This window comes from Cervus elaphus, chromosome 19 (genome assembly GCF_910594005.1).
Source record: "Cervus elaphus chromosome 19, mCerEla1.1, whole genome shotgun sequence".
Lineage (NCBI taxonomy): Eukaryota > Metazoa > Chordata > Mammalia > Artiodactyla > Cervidae > Cervus > Cervus elaphus.
In genome coordinates, this window is record NC_057833.1 from 49,977,638 (window position 1) to 49,989,808 (window position 12,171).

At 45.8% G+C, this 12,171-nt stretch overlaps 1 protein-coding gene across 16 annotated transcripts in view; it reads right to left on the reverse strand.

The window, feature by feature from the left end:
• The window catches only part of KALRN (kalirin RhoGEF kinase), a 673,187-nt gene that overhangs the window by 470,941 nt on the left and 190,075 nt on the right, over nucleotides 1–12,171 (reverse strand). For all 16 annotated transcript variants that reach the window (XM_043875040.1, XM_043875043.1, XM_043875038.1 and 13 more), the window contains exon 2: nucleotides 7,115–7,189. In XM_043875040.1, the coding sequence (XP_043730975.1) occupies nucleotides 7,115–7,189 (75 nt within the window). The remainder of the gene's footprint in view (nucleotides 1–7,114; nucleotides 7,190–12,171) is intronic.

A 12,171-nucleotide genomic window follows, 5' to 3' on the forward strand; every position in this document is an offset into this window, starting at 1 on the left:
AGGAGATGATAATGAAGGAGGAGATGATAATGATAATGTTTTCTCTTACTGAGAAAACAAGCCAATGAAAGTGCTATGGTCTTTGGAAATTCAACCTCCAGTTTACTTCTCTTTGCAGACCTCTATGAGCAGAGTGCTCAGGGTTAACTGAATACCATGGTGAGAAGCCCTTAAAGCATCCAGCTGGGACATCATTTCTAGGAAGTTTTTAGATTCATAGAAAAGACCTAAGTGTGGTCTACACAGCCAAGGATCCACCCCTGCCTGCCTGCCTGCCTAAGTGCCACCTGTCACTCCTGCTGGAGGAGCCCATGAATCTTCATTGGAAATAGGATGCTCAAGGTCTTAATCACTGCAAATGCATATGTACACACTATGATTACAAATGTCTTCTAAACATCTGGTTTTAAAAAAAAAAGCGGAGAGGAGTAACCACGATGATGATCATTGTTTGCTATTAGGATGCTGGGGTTTTACATGGTTGCTTTTTCTTTCCTCTATTTTCCAAACTTTCTACTCATGATTTATTCTGTGATTAAAAATTTATTTATTAGTGGATGCTATGATTAGGAAGCAGGACCAAGTTTCTCAAGAAGGTTAAATAAGGACAAAGCTAAGGTGTAGTAACTGTGTCCTTACAGGCACTGGCTATTTCACAAAGAAAACTCTGTCATGATCTCAGGCTGCCACCTGACACCCCCAGAGCAGGTCCACAACGGGATCTAGTGCAAGAGGGAGGAAGGGCTGGCAAGGCCACCACCAGTACTGGAAAACAAGCTTAAAGGTCAGCGCCTTGAAGAAGGGTACTTTCCAAGCCTCCCAGGACCCCACTCAAGTATGAGTTCATGAATAATATTTCCCTCTGATTGTGGGGTCCAGAAATCACAAGACAGAAGGAGTCTCAGCAAACAAAGTCCAACTCATTGCAGGATACTCCTCAGGAAGAAATAAGAAGGTTGCAAGGAGAAGGTCAAACAAGATCATGGCCACTGAGGGATTTGGCCCTGAAGAAAAAAATACTTCACCACCACCATCCCCTCCCTGCAGCCCCCACCCAGCCATATTTGTGTACACATACCACAGAGTTGGATCCTGACCCCCAACTCCAAACCTTAAAAACCACAAGCTCTGGGCTCTGTATATGGATGACCAATCTCATCTCATCTCATCTACCTTGGAAATGATCTCCCTCTCCCAACTGCCTTTACAGGGGGAAAAGGAAGTAACGGGATCAAGTGGAAAGTTTCCTCAAAGCTAGGAGGTTCTCCCTCACTATCAACCTTCCCCCCCAGTGTTGACCTCACCTGAAAGATTTTCACTCTTGGGTGGTTTTAACTGCAGCTATTGCCTTTCTCACTGTCCTTCTGTGGATGGTTTAAGAGTAGAGCTAAGGGAACATGGGGAGCCAAGGTTGGTGTGATGGCAAAGACTACCTAAGAGGCTTGGAAGGATGTGGGCATTGTCCCTCCTGAGCAGAAGCCAGATCTTTCCTGGGAGACAACAGTTTCATAATCTTGGCTGCAGAAGGTTCCAGATGGTGGTGAGTGGTGGCGGGGGACGGGGGGTGGGGAGGGTGGGGGAGACGACCCAGGGGAGTGGAATCCCTTCCCTCCAGGAAAAATGAATGGATATGGAGACCAGAGGGGGGCAGCAGGACCAAGCCAGGTATTTTTCAGAAGGAAGATGAACTTGCAAGATTGTAGGAAGAAAAGGAGGAACAGGCATAAAGGAAGAGAATCTGTGCTGCAAAGAATGGAGACAAGGGATGGATCAAGGCTTCAGGACAGATACAAGAGGGAGGCCCTGCCCTTTTGTCTGTGGTAGCCTCAAAGATGAGGGAAAAAACAGACATAAGTTAGAAAGACAAAGAGTTCAGCCTGCCACTTTCTCCAGGTAAAATAGTGTTGAAGGTCAGAGTAGGCTTGAGGTACTGGGAAAAAGGAGGATGGACCATCTTTGGAGAGTGTTCCTAGAGAATGGACAGCAGAACTGGGTATGATGTAGGTTTAAGGGTAGGTGGCAGGGTACCTGGCTTGAATGAGAGCTCTGTTGAAGCTCATGGTGTCCATGCTAGGCTGTAACCTGAGCAAAGGCAGAACAGAGCTAATGCATAGATTAAGTGGGGACAACTTGGGGAGGAAGAAAAAGGGCCTGCTTCTCTGTGAGTTCTCAAAGAAAAGGGAACAGCATATGTTTTATTTACCTGATATCCAAACCTCCCCAACTGATGGGGAACACCAGAAGTGGTCATGGGTAAGAAGCTAAGGCTACAGACAGACATATCAAGGTCAAGGTCTTGAATGTGCACAGCTACAGTAAGGAGGTGGAAGACTTCAGAGCCAAGGAGACTGAGGAGCCTTGCTCTCTCTCCAGCACATGAAGCTGTAGGATTTGACTAATAATTAACATGAGTGCTGAGGTTCCAGAGGGCACTAAGTAGAGACAAAGAATGAGAACCCTTTGCTAAAGTCAAGGTGCATTATGGAGTGGGCTCCAGACAGTGGTGACAAAAAGAGCAAAGTTTTGAAAAGATGATAGAGATGGTGGCAGGATCTTCAGCAGCACCATCCCCTTACTTATCCAACACCTGCTGTTTGCCAGTTAATTGAGGCTTTGGTGCTGGGACTAGAGGATGGGAATATAGAGGATAAATAGGGAGGGAGTGGTTTGATGTGCTAGAAAAGGCACTGGTCTCCTTCCACAAAAGCAGGTCAGGACAGGGCTAGGTAGGAGGCAAGTTCAAAGGCAAGGAAAGTTAAGGCTTTGCTGATTGAGGTGGAGGAAGATGGCACTCATATTTTTCAGGGGGAACCAGTCTCCAGTGGGGACAAGTAGATTAGGGTAATTTTGGAGGAGGACAAGAAAAACACCTCTAGGGAATCATACCAAAAGTTTGGCCCATACAACTATAGTTCTGCAAGATGCTGATGGATACACAGGGTATTTTTAAGAGAATGTGTTATTTGTATTTTGGGAAATGCTTTCATGTTTTGAATGGACAGTCTCCAAGAAGGTGACTACAACAGGCAGCATTACCCAAGTTTACTTGAGAGTAAGCCCTTTTTTTCTTTTTTGAGGATCATTTCATGTACCTGTTGTTCTATAGAACATGCTTTGCAACATGGGTCCAGAGTATAAATGGTGGTGCCACAGCAGTGGGGAGTTCCTCTGAGAACAATGGGCACGATGGTGATGGTTGATAAGGTGGCAAAGAGGGACATCACGAGGAGCCAGATGAGGGCGTGAGCACACACAGAGAACAGGGTGAAAGGGGTCTGGAGAGAGGGGAGGCTGGAGAGAAGGGACAATGGGTGCTGAAAGTGGGAGGCAGAAGCACATGAAGGAAGCTGGAGAGAGAGCAGAGGGAGAGCCCACGGCTGAGAACACAGAGCAGGATGCGGCGGGGCTGGAATGACGCAGGCTGCCCGAGCACAGTCGCAGATTCTGTTGCACACACGTGCACTCGCCCACACACTGGTGGGCCCTGGATTATTCCAAATGCACGTTCCCATGGTAGCACAGCTTCCCCTCGCCTTGGCCACACCAGGGCACCAGCAGGGGAGGGGGCTTAACCAGCACTTGGTTTCTCTGCTTAGCACTTCCTGCAGGGCTTCTGCTCAGAGAGATATGGATCTGCTACACTGCATTACTTAATTCAGGGTTTCTTTATTTTTATTTTTGTGTTTGGTCTTCTAAAAGCTTAGGGTACAAGCGCCTTTTTTGGTTTGTTTTTTGTTTGGGTTTTTTTTATAGCTGCAGCCAGTCATCTCCCTGGCACCCTCAGTGCCAGTGTCCTTACCAGGCACAGAAGGATAACACTCCCTAAGCCCCAAAGTTCCTGGCACCACTTGCAAATGAATAAGACTTACCCCACATAGAGAACAGACTTGTGGTTGCCAGGGGAAAGGGTGCCCCACATGGACACATGGGCATGAATTGCCCACTGGCCCCCTTGGTCCTGCTCTGCGAAGCAGCTACCTGCCTCTCACTTGACTGACCATCTTTCTGGCACATTGCTGCTCTGTACACCCTGAGGACACCTCCTGACACTTGGAAAGCTCTTTTCTAGGGCTGGCTGGACCCTGCTCCAGGGCTCTAATGGAATTCATATGCGAAAAAATAAGCCACAAACAATCAAGCAAGGGTCCCAGTGTCAGACTGTAACATGTCTGCATTCATATGCCCTGAACTGCTGTGCAACAGGATGGTGCTCAGAGGGTACGCATTAAAGCCAGGATGGTCTCCAAGAGGAGGCAAAGTGGGAACTGACTTGGGAAGCAGAGCAACAGCTCAAAGGTACGGGGAAGGCACTGCAGTTAGAGGGAGCATCAGGCATAAGAGAATGGAAGAATGAGCAGGACACCTGGGGAGAGGTAGGACACCTGGTTAAACAGGCTCAAGGCATCAAAGAAGAGGAAGAGAAATGCTCTGGCTCCCTAGAGATTGTGGGCCATGTCCTGGGAGCCCAGATGATGGACAGCAGTAGAGGTCAGAGCCCTGGTGCTGCCCAGCAGCCCTAAGACTTCTACACAAGGTCTTCCCAAAATGCTCAATGAGCACTCAGATCCAAGTCCATGAATGCTTCAGAGGCGGTCTTCTGTCTCCACCTATACTGAACTCACTGCCACGTGATCGAGTCAAGGATCCAGCCTGAGCTTCAGCTTCTTCAGTGACAGGGGCTCATTACCTAATAAGATATACCAGTGCCTAACGCTAATGGAGAAAGGCAGCTTCCCAGCCACTCTCTCTAACAGCAAAAACAGTAGCAAGACACTATACTATTATTACCACTATATTGCTGTGCTTAATCGCTCAGTCGTGTCTGACTCTTTGCGACCCCACAGACTATAACCTGCAGTAGCCTGCCGGGTCCCTCTGCCCATGGGAATTACCCAGGTAAGAATACTGGAGTGGGTTGCCATGCCCTTCTCCAGGGGATCTTCCCAACCTAGTGATCAAACCCAGGTCTCCCACATTGCAGGCAGATTCTTTACCGTCGAAGCCACCAGGATACCACTACTACTGCTACTAGTACTACTAATAATATAGAATGCACTTAGTACTTACAAAGGCTTGACTACTCCCATCACATACTCTGCCTTCACTTCCCATCTCTACACTCTTGAGTTATCAGTCTCCCCTCTGGTCAGGTGGGAGATACCTTCTCTCCATTTTGGCTGTCACCCATCAATGCACCCAGCAGTGCCTATGGAGTGAGCCCCTGCACAGAAGGCCTGTGCTGGCTCTTTCCTTGTGATTCCATTGTCACTCCTTGTAGACAGCCAGAATCATCCAGAAACAAAAGTTCAATCCATGAAGCTTAAGTACTTGGGTGTATTTTTTTTTTAATGTGATCCCTGGCTACTCACACTGCCATTCCCCCAGCCCCTGCTAGAGACTCTGAGCCAGGAGGCCTATATTGATGGCCTAGAACTGGCACCCATAGTGATGCTGGTATACCTCATAGTTCAGTTTCAATTACATTGGCAGTTACCAGACTTTTTCTTAAAGGGTCAGACAGTAAATATTTTAGGCCTGTGGCCAACTGGTCTCTGGTAGAACTACTCAACTCTGCTATTACAGCAACAAGGCAACCATTGGCAACACTGGTATAATGGCCCCCAAGCATATCAAGCCCTAATCATTGGAACCTGTAAATGTTACCTTATTTGGAAAAAGAGTTTCTATAGATAGTGATTGTTAGGGCTCTAGAAATGGGAAGATTATCCTGGGTTGCCTGAGTGAGCCCCAAGTGCAGTTCACAGGTATCCTTACTGTGAGGCAGAAGGATCTGACACAAATAGAAAAGCAGAAGGCTATACCACCAGGGAGGCAGAGATGGGAGTGACATGGCCACAGGCCAAGGGATGCTGGCAGCCCCTAGAAGCTAAAAGAGGCAAGAATCAAATTCTCCCCCAGAACCTCTGGAGGGAGCACAGCCCTGCTCACATCTTGATTTCAGTCCAGGAAACTGATTTTGGACTTTTGGCCTCCATAACTGTGGGTGAATACATGTCTATTGTTGTAAGCCACCAGGTTTGTGGCAAGAAGAAGCTAACACACTACTAAATGAATGCGCATCGGCTATGTTCCAATAAAACTTTATTTGCGAAAACAAGTGCCTGGCCTGCAGCAAAACACAGGCTATAGTTTGTTGATCCCTGAATTAGACATTAAAAGGACTGGGTGATATATATGGAATTTAGAAAGATGGTAACGATAACCCTATATGCAAAACAGAAAAAGAGACACAGAAATACAAAACAGACTTTTGAACTCTGTGGGAGAAGGTGAGGGTGGGATGTTTCAAAAGAACAGCATGTATACTATCTATGGTGAAACAGATCACCAGCCCAGGTGGGATGCATGAGACAAGTGCTCGGGCCTGGTACACTGGGAAGACCCAGAGGAATCGGGTGGAGAGGGAGATGGGAGGGGGGACCGGGATGGGGAATAAGTGTAAATCTATGGCTGATTCATATCAATGTATGACAAAACCCACTGAAATGTTGTGAAGTAATTAGCCTCCAACTAATAAAAAAATTAAAAAAAAAAATAAAAAATAAAAAAAAAATAAATAAAAGGACTGGGTGCACAAGATATGCTATAGATAAAAGTCAGAAATGAATATTATTCAGAAAAACAAAAAATAGATACAAATACTCACTTGAGTTCCCTTTGCTAGAAGAAGAGATAAGAAAGAGCCAGAAAAAAAATTTACATCTCTTGTCCTTGACCCACTCAGAGACAAACCTAAATAAAACCTGTGGAAGGTGTGAAGGGGACAGACCCTTGCATCTCTCAGAGGGGCCTCAGCAGCTCCCACAGGCCTGACAGGCCTGGAAGGGTAGCACAAGGTGAGGTGGATGTGCGTGGGTGCATGACGGACCCACCTTTGGTTGTTAATGTCCTCCAGAACAGTCAGTGGGGACCAAAGTGCTCTTTTCCTTTTCTGCCTGCCTCTGCAGAGAGGAGCAGCTACTTTGACCATCACCTACACCCCCACCTCTTTCTCATTAGCACACAAAGAAGTGCGTGCCTGCACACATTCACAACACACACAGACACAAACTTCTCTAGGTCTGTAACAGAGGAAACTTGCATAGACACTCACCAGACACGAAGGCCACTTTTTCCTTTAGGATGGGAAGGACATCAGAAGCTTTCAAACCATCATTCCGAAAAGAGCCTGTCAGAGAACAAAACAGAAGGAATCAGAGTGAAAGGGGTCAAAAGATTGAATCCCTGGGTTCCCCCTTAGCTTTTCAATCCCCTCATGGGGCAGAAAATGATGCTTTGTTTAGGGCCCACAGCCTAGCCCAAGAGTAGGAGAGGCTCCACAACAGAAAGGACACTTTGACATGATGCCAGTCCACAGGGATAACCAAGAGTATGCCCCTCTGGGTCCTTTTCAAGAAGAGGACAGTGCAAGTCACCCGGCCAAAATATACACAAAGTACCATGTCCTGGAAGCAAAACTACAGTCCCATTGCTGTGAACCTGAAGATGGGGGCTTTTTGGAAATCGTTTTTGTACTTCCAGTGCTAGCACAGTAGCTGGTATACAGTGAATGTTACACACTAGACATTCAGTAAATATCTGTTCAACAGGCCAAGTTAACATCAAGATGGACCACAATGCCCTAAACAATTCCTTTTGCTTTTTTCTCTATGTGCCATAGCAACTGCTAGTCTTCATTTTACAGATGGAAAAAGTGAAAATTCCCGAGTGAGAAGCAAAGTCGAGTGCAATACCATTTTCCACCTCTTCTCCCTTCCCTTCAGCGTCACTGTCATCAGTCCACAATGAACAACTGATGAGCAATGTCAGTTCCACGGGAAGCAAATGCACTCCCTTCTTCAACAACTCACTCTCTGCCTAAATCTCATTTCTCAGGTGGAAAGTCATTTCTGGGGTCCAGTTGAGATCCTGTTAGGAGTCTGGAGGCAGAGGCCTGGGGCTCACACAGAATAGAAAATAACAATGTGCCTGGAGAAACAGCAGCCTCAGGAAGCAAAGGATAACCCAGCCTGGTGTGAGATGTGTGGGAAGGGAGGACTCAGCTTATACATGCACACATACAAACTCCAGGCCATCTCACCGCCCCTTGTCATTTATCCTGAGTACCCCAGAGGACTCTCAGGGAGAGCCAGCCCACACTCAGAGCCCTGCAAGCTGTAAATGGAATTTCTGCTGTGTACCACCTCCAGGAACATGGCACAGAGGGACCCCAGAAGAAAGGCAGCCCTGTGTGGGCTCAGTGGGACAGAGCTAGAGACCACGGACACCTCTTCAAGTGCTTTTCTCCACTTGGCTTTCTCCCTTGTGCTCCCAACCTGATAACCTACAAAGGGGAGAAACATGCTGAGCAGGATGGTCTTGCTCAAGGCGTCTCAATTTCTAAACACTGACTATTTCAAGCATTCAAAATTGTTGGGAATTTTGGCAACACCCCAGGACTAAGGTCACTGCCGAGGGAAGGGAAATAAGACAGTTGCACACTCAACCAAAGAGGAGAAGCAGCCCCAGAATGCCAGTGTCCATGGTAAGAGGTCATATACTAGCCCAAGACAAATTTACAAAGGATCTCTGACCCTTCCATCTATTTCTTCATTTTCATTTTTCACTAAATGTAGACAGTGATGCTTTTTGCTCATCAGTTGCTTCTCTTTACAAGCTGACCCAGAGCAGCTGATGCTGAAGTAACCAGCTGCAAGGCTCACTTTGAGAAGACTGTGGGCAATAGAGGAAAAAAAAAAAAATAACACCATAAAAAGAAAGTTCTAACTATAGAACTTTTTGTACTTTCCATCTTTGTTTCTACTGATCTTTATGCTCTGACTTTATCTTCCAACAAAGGAAAGCTATTAAACCTCACCAGTAGAAAGTAATGAGGATCAACTTGCTGCTGCTGCTGCTGCTAAGTTGCTTCAGTCGTGTCCGACTCTGTGTGACCCCAGAGACGGCAGCCCACCAGGCTCCTCCGTCCCTGGGATTCTCCAGGCAAGAACACTTGAGTGGGTTGCCACTTCCTTCTCCAGTGCATGAAAGTGAAAAGTGAAAGTGAAGTTCCTCAGTCGTGTCCAACTCTTCGCGACCTCATGGACTGCAGCCTATCAGGCTCCTCCGTCCCAGGGATTCTCCAGGCAAGAATACTGGAGTGGATTGCCATTGCCTTCTCCAAGGACCAACATAAATTATTGTAAAAAATTACAAATGGATACATAGATAATTTTTCACCATGATGCAATAAGAATAAGCTTCAGTTTCCTGGGCAAGGAAGAGCCTATTAGACTTTACCAGCTAGACAGAGATCATCTTTAACACATGAGTTAGGTGCATAGAATGATATATCTGCATCAAAAGTTTTATTTTCATATATAGAATACATCTTTCTATACATCAGTTTTAAAACACTCTCCTTGACATCACTACATACACTATTAATTTCTAGAAAAAAAAATTTAATAAGAAAATTTAGACTTCAGTTCTGTGTCCTTCCAGATTCTTTACAAGTTCAAAAACAGCAAGACCCAAACTAATGAGATACTACTGTATAACAACAATCCACATAACCCTCTTGTCTCCTAAACTCTTGTCCTATTTTTTTCCACTGTTGTTCCTCTCCTGCTCCTACCATGTTAAAGTATAGAGAAAGTGAAAGTTGCTGTAGCCTTTTCCTTCTCCAAGGGATCTTCTCAACCCAGGGATCAAACCCAGGGGTAAAAGGTCTCCCACACTGCAGGCAGATTCTTTACCAGCTGAGCCACAAGGGAAGCCCAGTAAAGTATACAAGATGGCTCTAGTTTCCACACAGTTCCCAGACAATTAAGGAAGAAAATGCTATATCAGAAGCAAAAGGTTACCCATCCTGCCACCTCCAACCTGTGGAGAGACAAAGAGAGAGCGCCTGGAATTCCATTCTGCAGACCCCACTCATCAAGCCCCACCTCCTCCTTCTCCACTCCAGACTCCAAGACCTGAGAGAAGAGGAGCAGCTTGTCCAGGCAGCTTGCAGTTATTGCTCCAAGTAAATGTCACTATTTTGGGTTGGGCTGGTCTATGATTCCTGGCAGGGGGTTGGGGGTCCTTTCTCTTCCCAGGCCAGTTCAGATCACAGCTGAGCTATCTCCTAGGTTGTGTGTCCAACCTAAGAAAACCTAAAGGGTCCAGGTTTACAAAATCCCTAACTAAAGGATAATCATTTCCAACAGCAACATTTTTCACATTATAAAAGGATGTGCTCCAGGGTCTCTTTAAATAAAAGTTGCCTTAGTGGTTTGAATTAGCTTCTTATTTGCCAGAAATTGAATTACAAATAAATTTCAACAATGTGTGTATTATGTAAAGCCAAATAGAGCTAAGCTAATTAGTCTAGCAGCTCAGAAGTTGGTGACCTTGCACAGAAAACCTATTTGCACTGGCTAAAGGTCCTATGTATCAATAACCCCATGGCCCTTGTGAAACCAGTTGTCATACATAATTTGTAAGAAAGGAGAACTTCATTGAACACTAACTCAAACAGAACCAATGAAATAGCAACATGTTTTCACTACTAGGTATATGTCTGCACAGACTCATAGTAAATGTTCAATAAATATTTGATGACAAAATAAATATATGAATGAAATGTTAACCTTTCCTAAAGTGACTTGCACAAGGTCAGTGGCCTCATCCATCACACCAAATGCTAGTGATCTGAGCAGATGATCTCCAGGGTACCACTCAGCTCTAGTATTCTGAGACTTTTTAAACCGTTTCCTCATATTTATTGGTCTTTGAGATCCTCAGATTATCAGATCAGTATGCTTTGAAAGAACCAATTTCCTGACATGATTCAGTGCACTTGAGGAAAATAGAACAACTCTACCTTGGCCTTCCAGTCCATTCTTCCCCAGGAATCAATTTAGAGTTTGGAATACTCAGGGCACATCACACCATTTTGCAGACAGCCAAGTTACCAAAATGAGAGACTAGTGACGGGAGAACTTCCAGGGGCATCACACCTTGAAGGAGGCAGGCCTGAATGGCAAATTCTCTCTCTGATATAAAGGTATATTTGATGGCACTAACAGACTATAAACCCCACGCCCCTTGCTACCTCTAAAGAAAGCCTGGGAAGAAATAAAAGCCCCTGGGCTGTTGCAGTTACTGCAGGAAAAGAAAGAACCCGGGGGCTCCCTCATGGACCTGACCCAACATGAATGCTGTGTTTTATCTTATGGACAAAGACACACTTCTCTGGTGTTCAGTGCTAGTCCCACCCCATTCATGTCCTGCTGCTGTCAGAATTACAAGCCTGCTGTTCTGTTAATTAGCAACGTTCAAATGCTCTGCATCTATTAGGGAAGTAAAAATTACCACCGCCATCACCCCAGGATCTCCAGCATGGGTCTTCTCCAAGCCCCACTCTTGCCTACTCCTCACTCCAAATGGGCTATGCTCACATTGCTGCTGCCTGCTCCTCTTCACATTTTCCTAGTCACTGTTCCCATGCAAGAAGATGCCAATCACCCTCATCTGGCTCCCAGCCTTTGTGTGGATCCCTGTGACAGGAGCAGGACTGGCCCTCTGTCACAGGCCCTGTCTGTGGTTCCGCAGCTCTGGGATAGCAGGGAGTCTCTCAGGGGAGTTGGGGCAACATCTAGGCTAACCTCCTTTAGGAAGCAATCCTGATTCCAACAAGAAACAAACAAGCCAATGTTGAACATTTGGAGGTGAAAGCTGCCAGGGTACCCATGGATTCCTCTTTATCTCCTTTTGGTTTGCAGTCACTTTCCCTTAATTTGCACTTAGAAGTTACTGTGTTAAGTATTCTAATGTTGCATCAAATGGACCCGAACCCTGTTTAGCTACTGAGGCAGCAAGTTATCCAATGCTCAGGTCTCCGTCTCCTCTTTCCACTCCAACCCTATGGTGTCCAGAATGGGAGGCTTGATCACTGTGGCACTGGAAGACTGACTGATCTGCCATACAAAAGAGATTTGGCTTAGAGCTGGGAGTTCCAGGAGCTCATTAGGCCAAACCTTAGTTTGGGCACTATTTGGACAATTTCCTATTCCCAGAGTCATTCTTTTATTAATTATTTCTTGAACCTTATTGTGTGTGAGGCCTTATGTTAAGCTTTGGTAATACTTTGACAAGTAAGAAATGGATCCTGCTTTCTAGGAG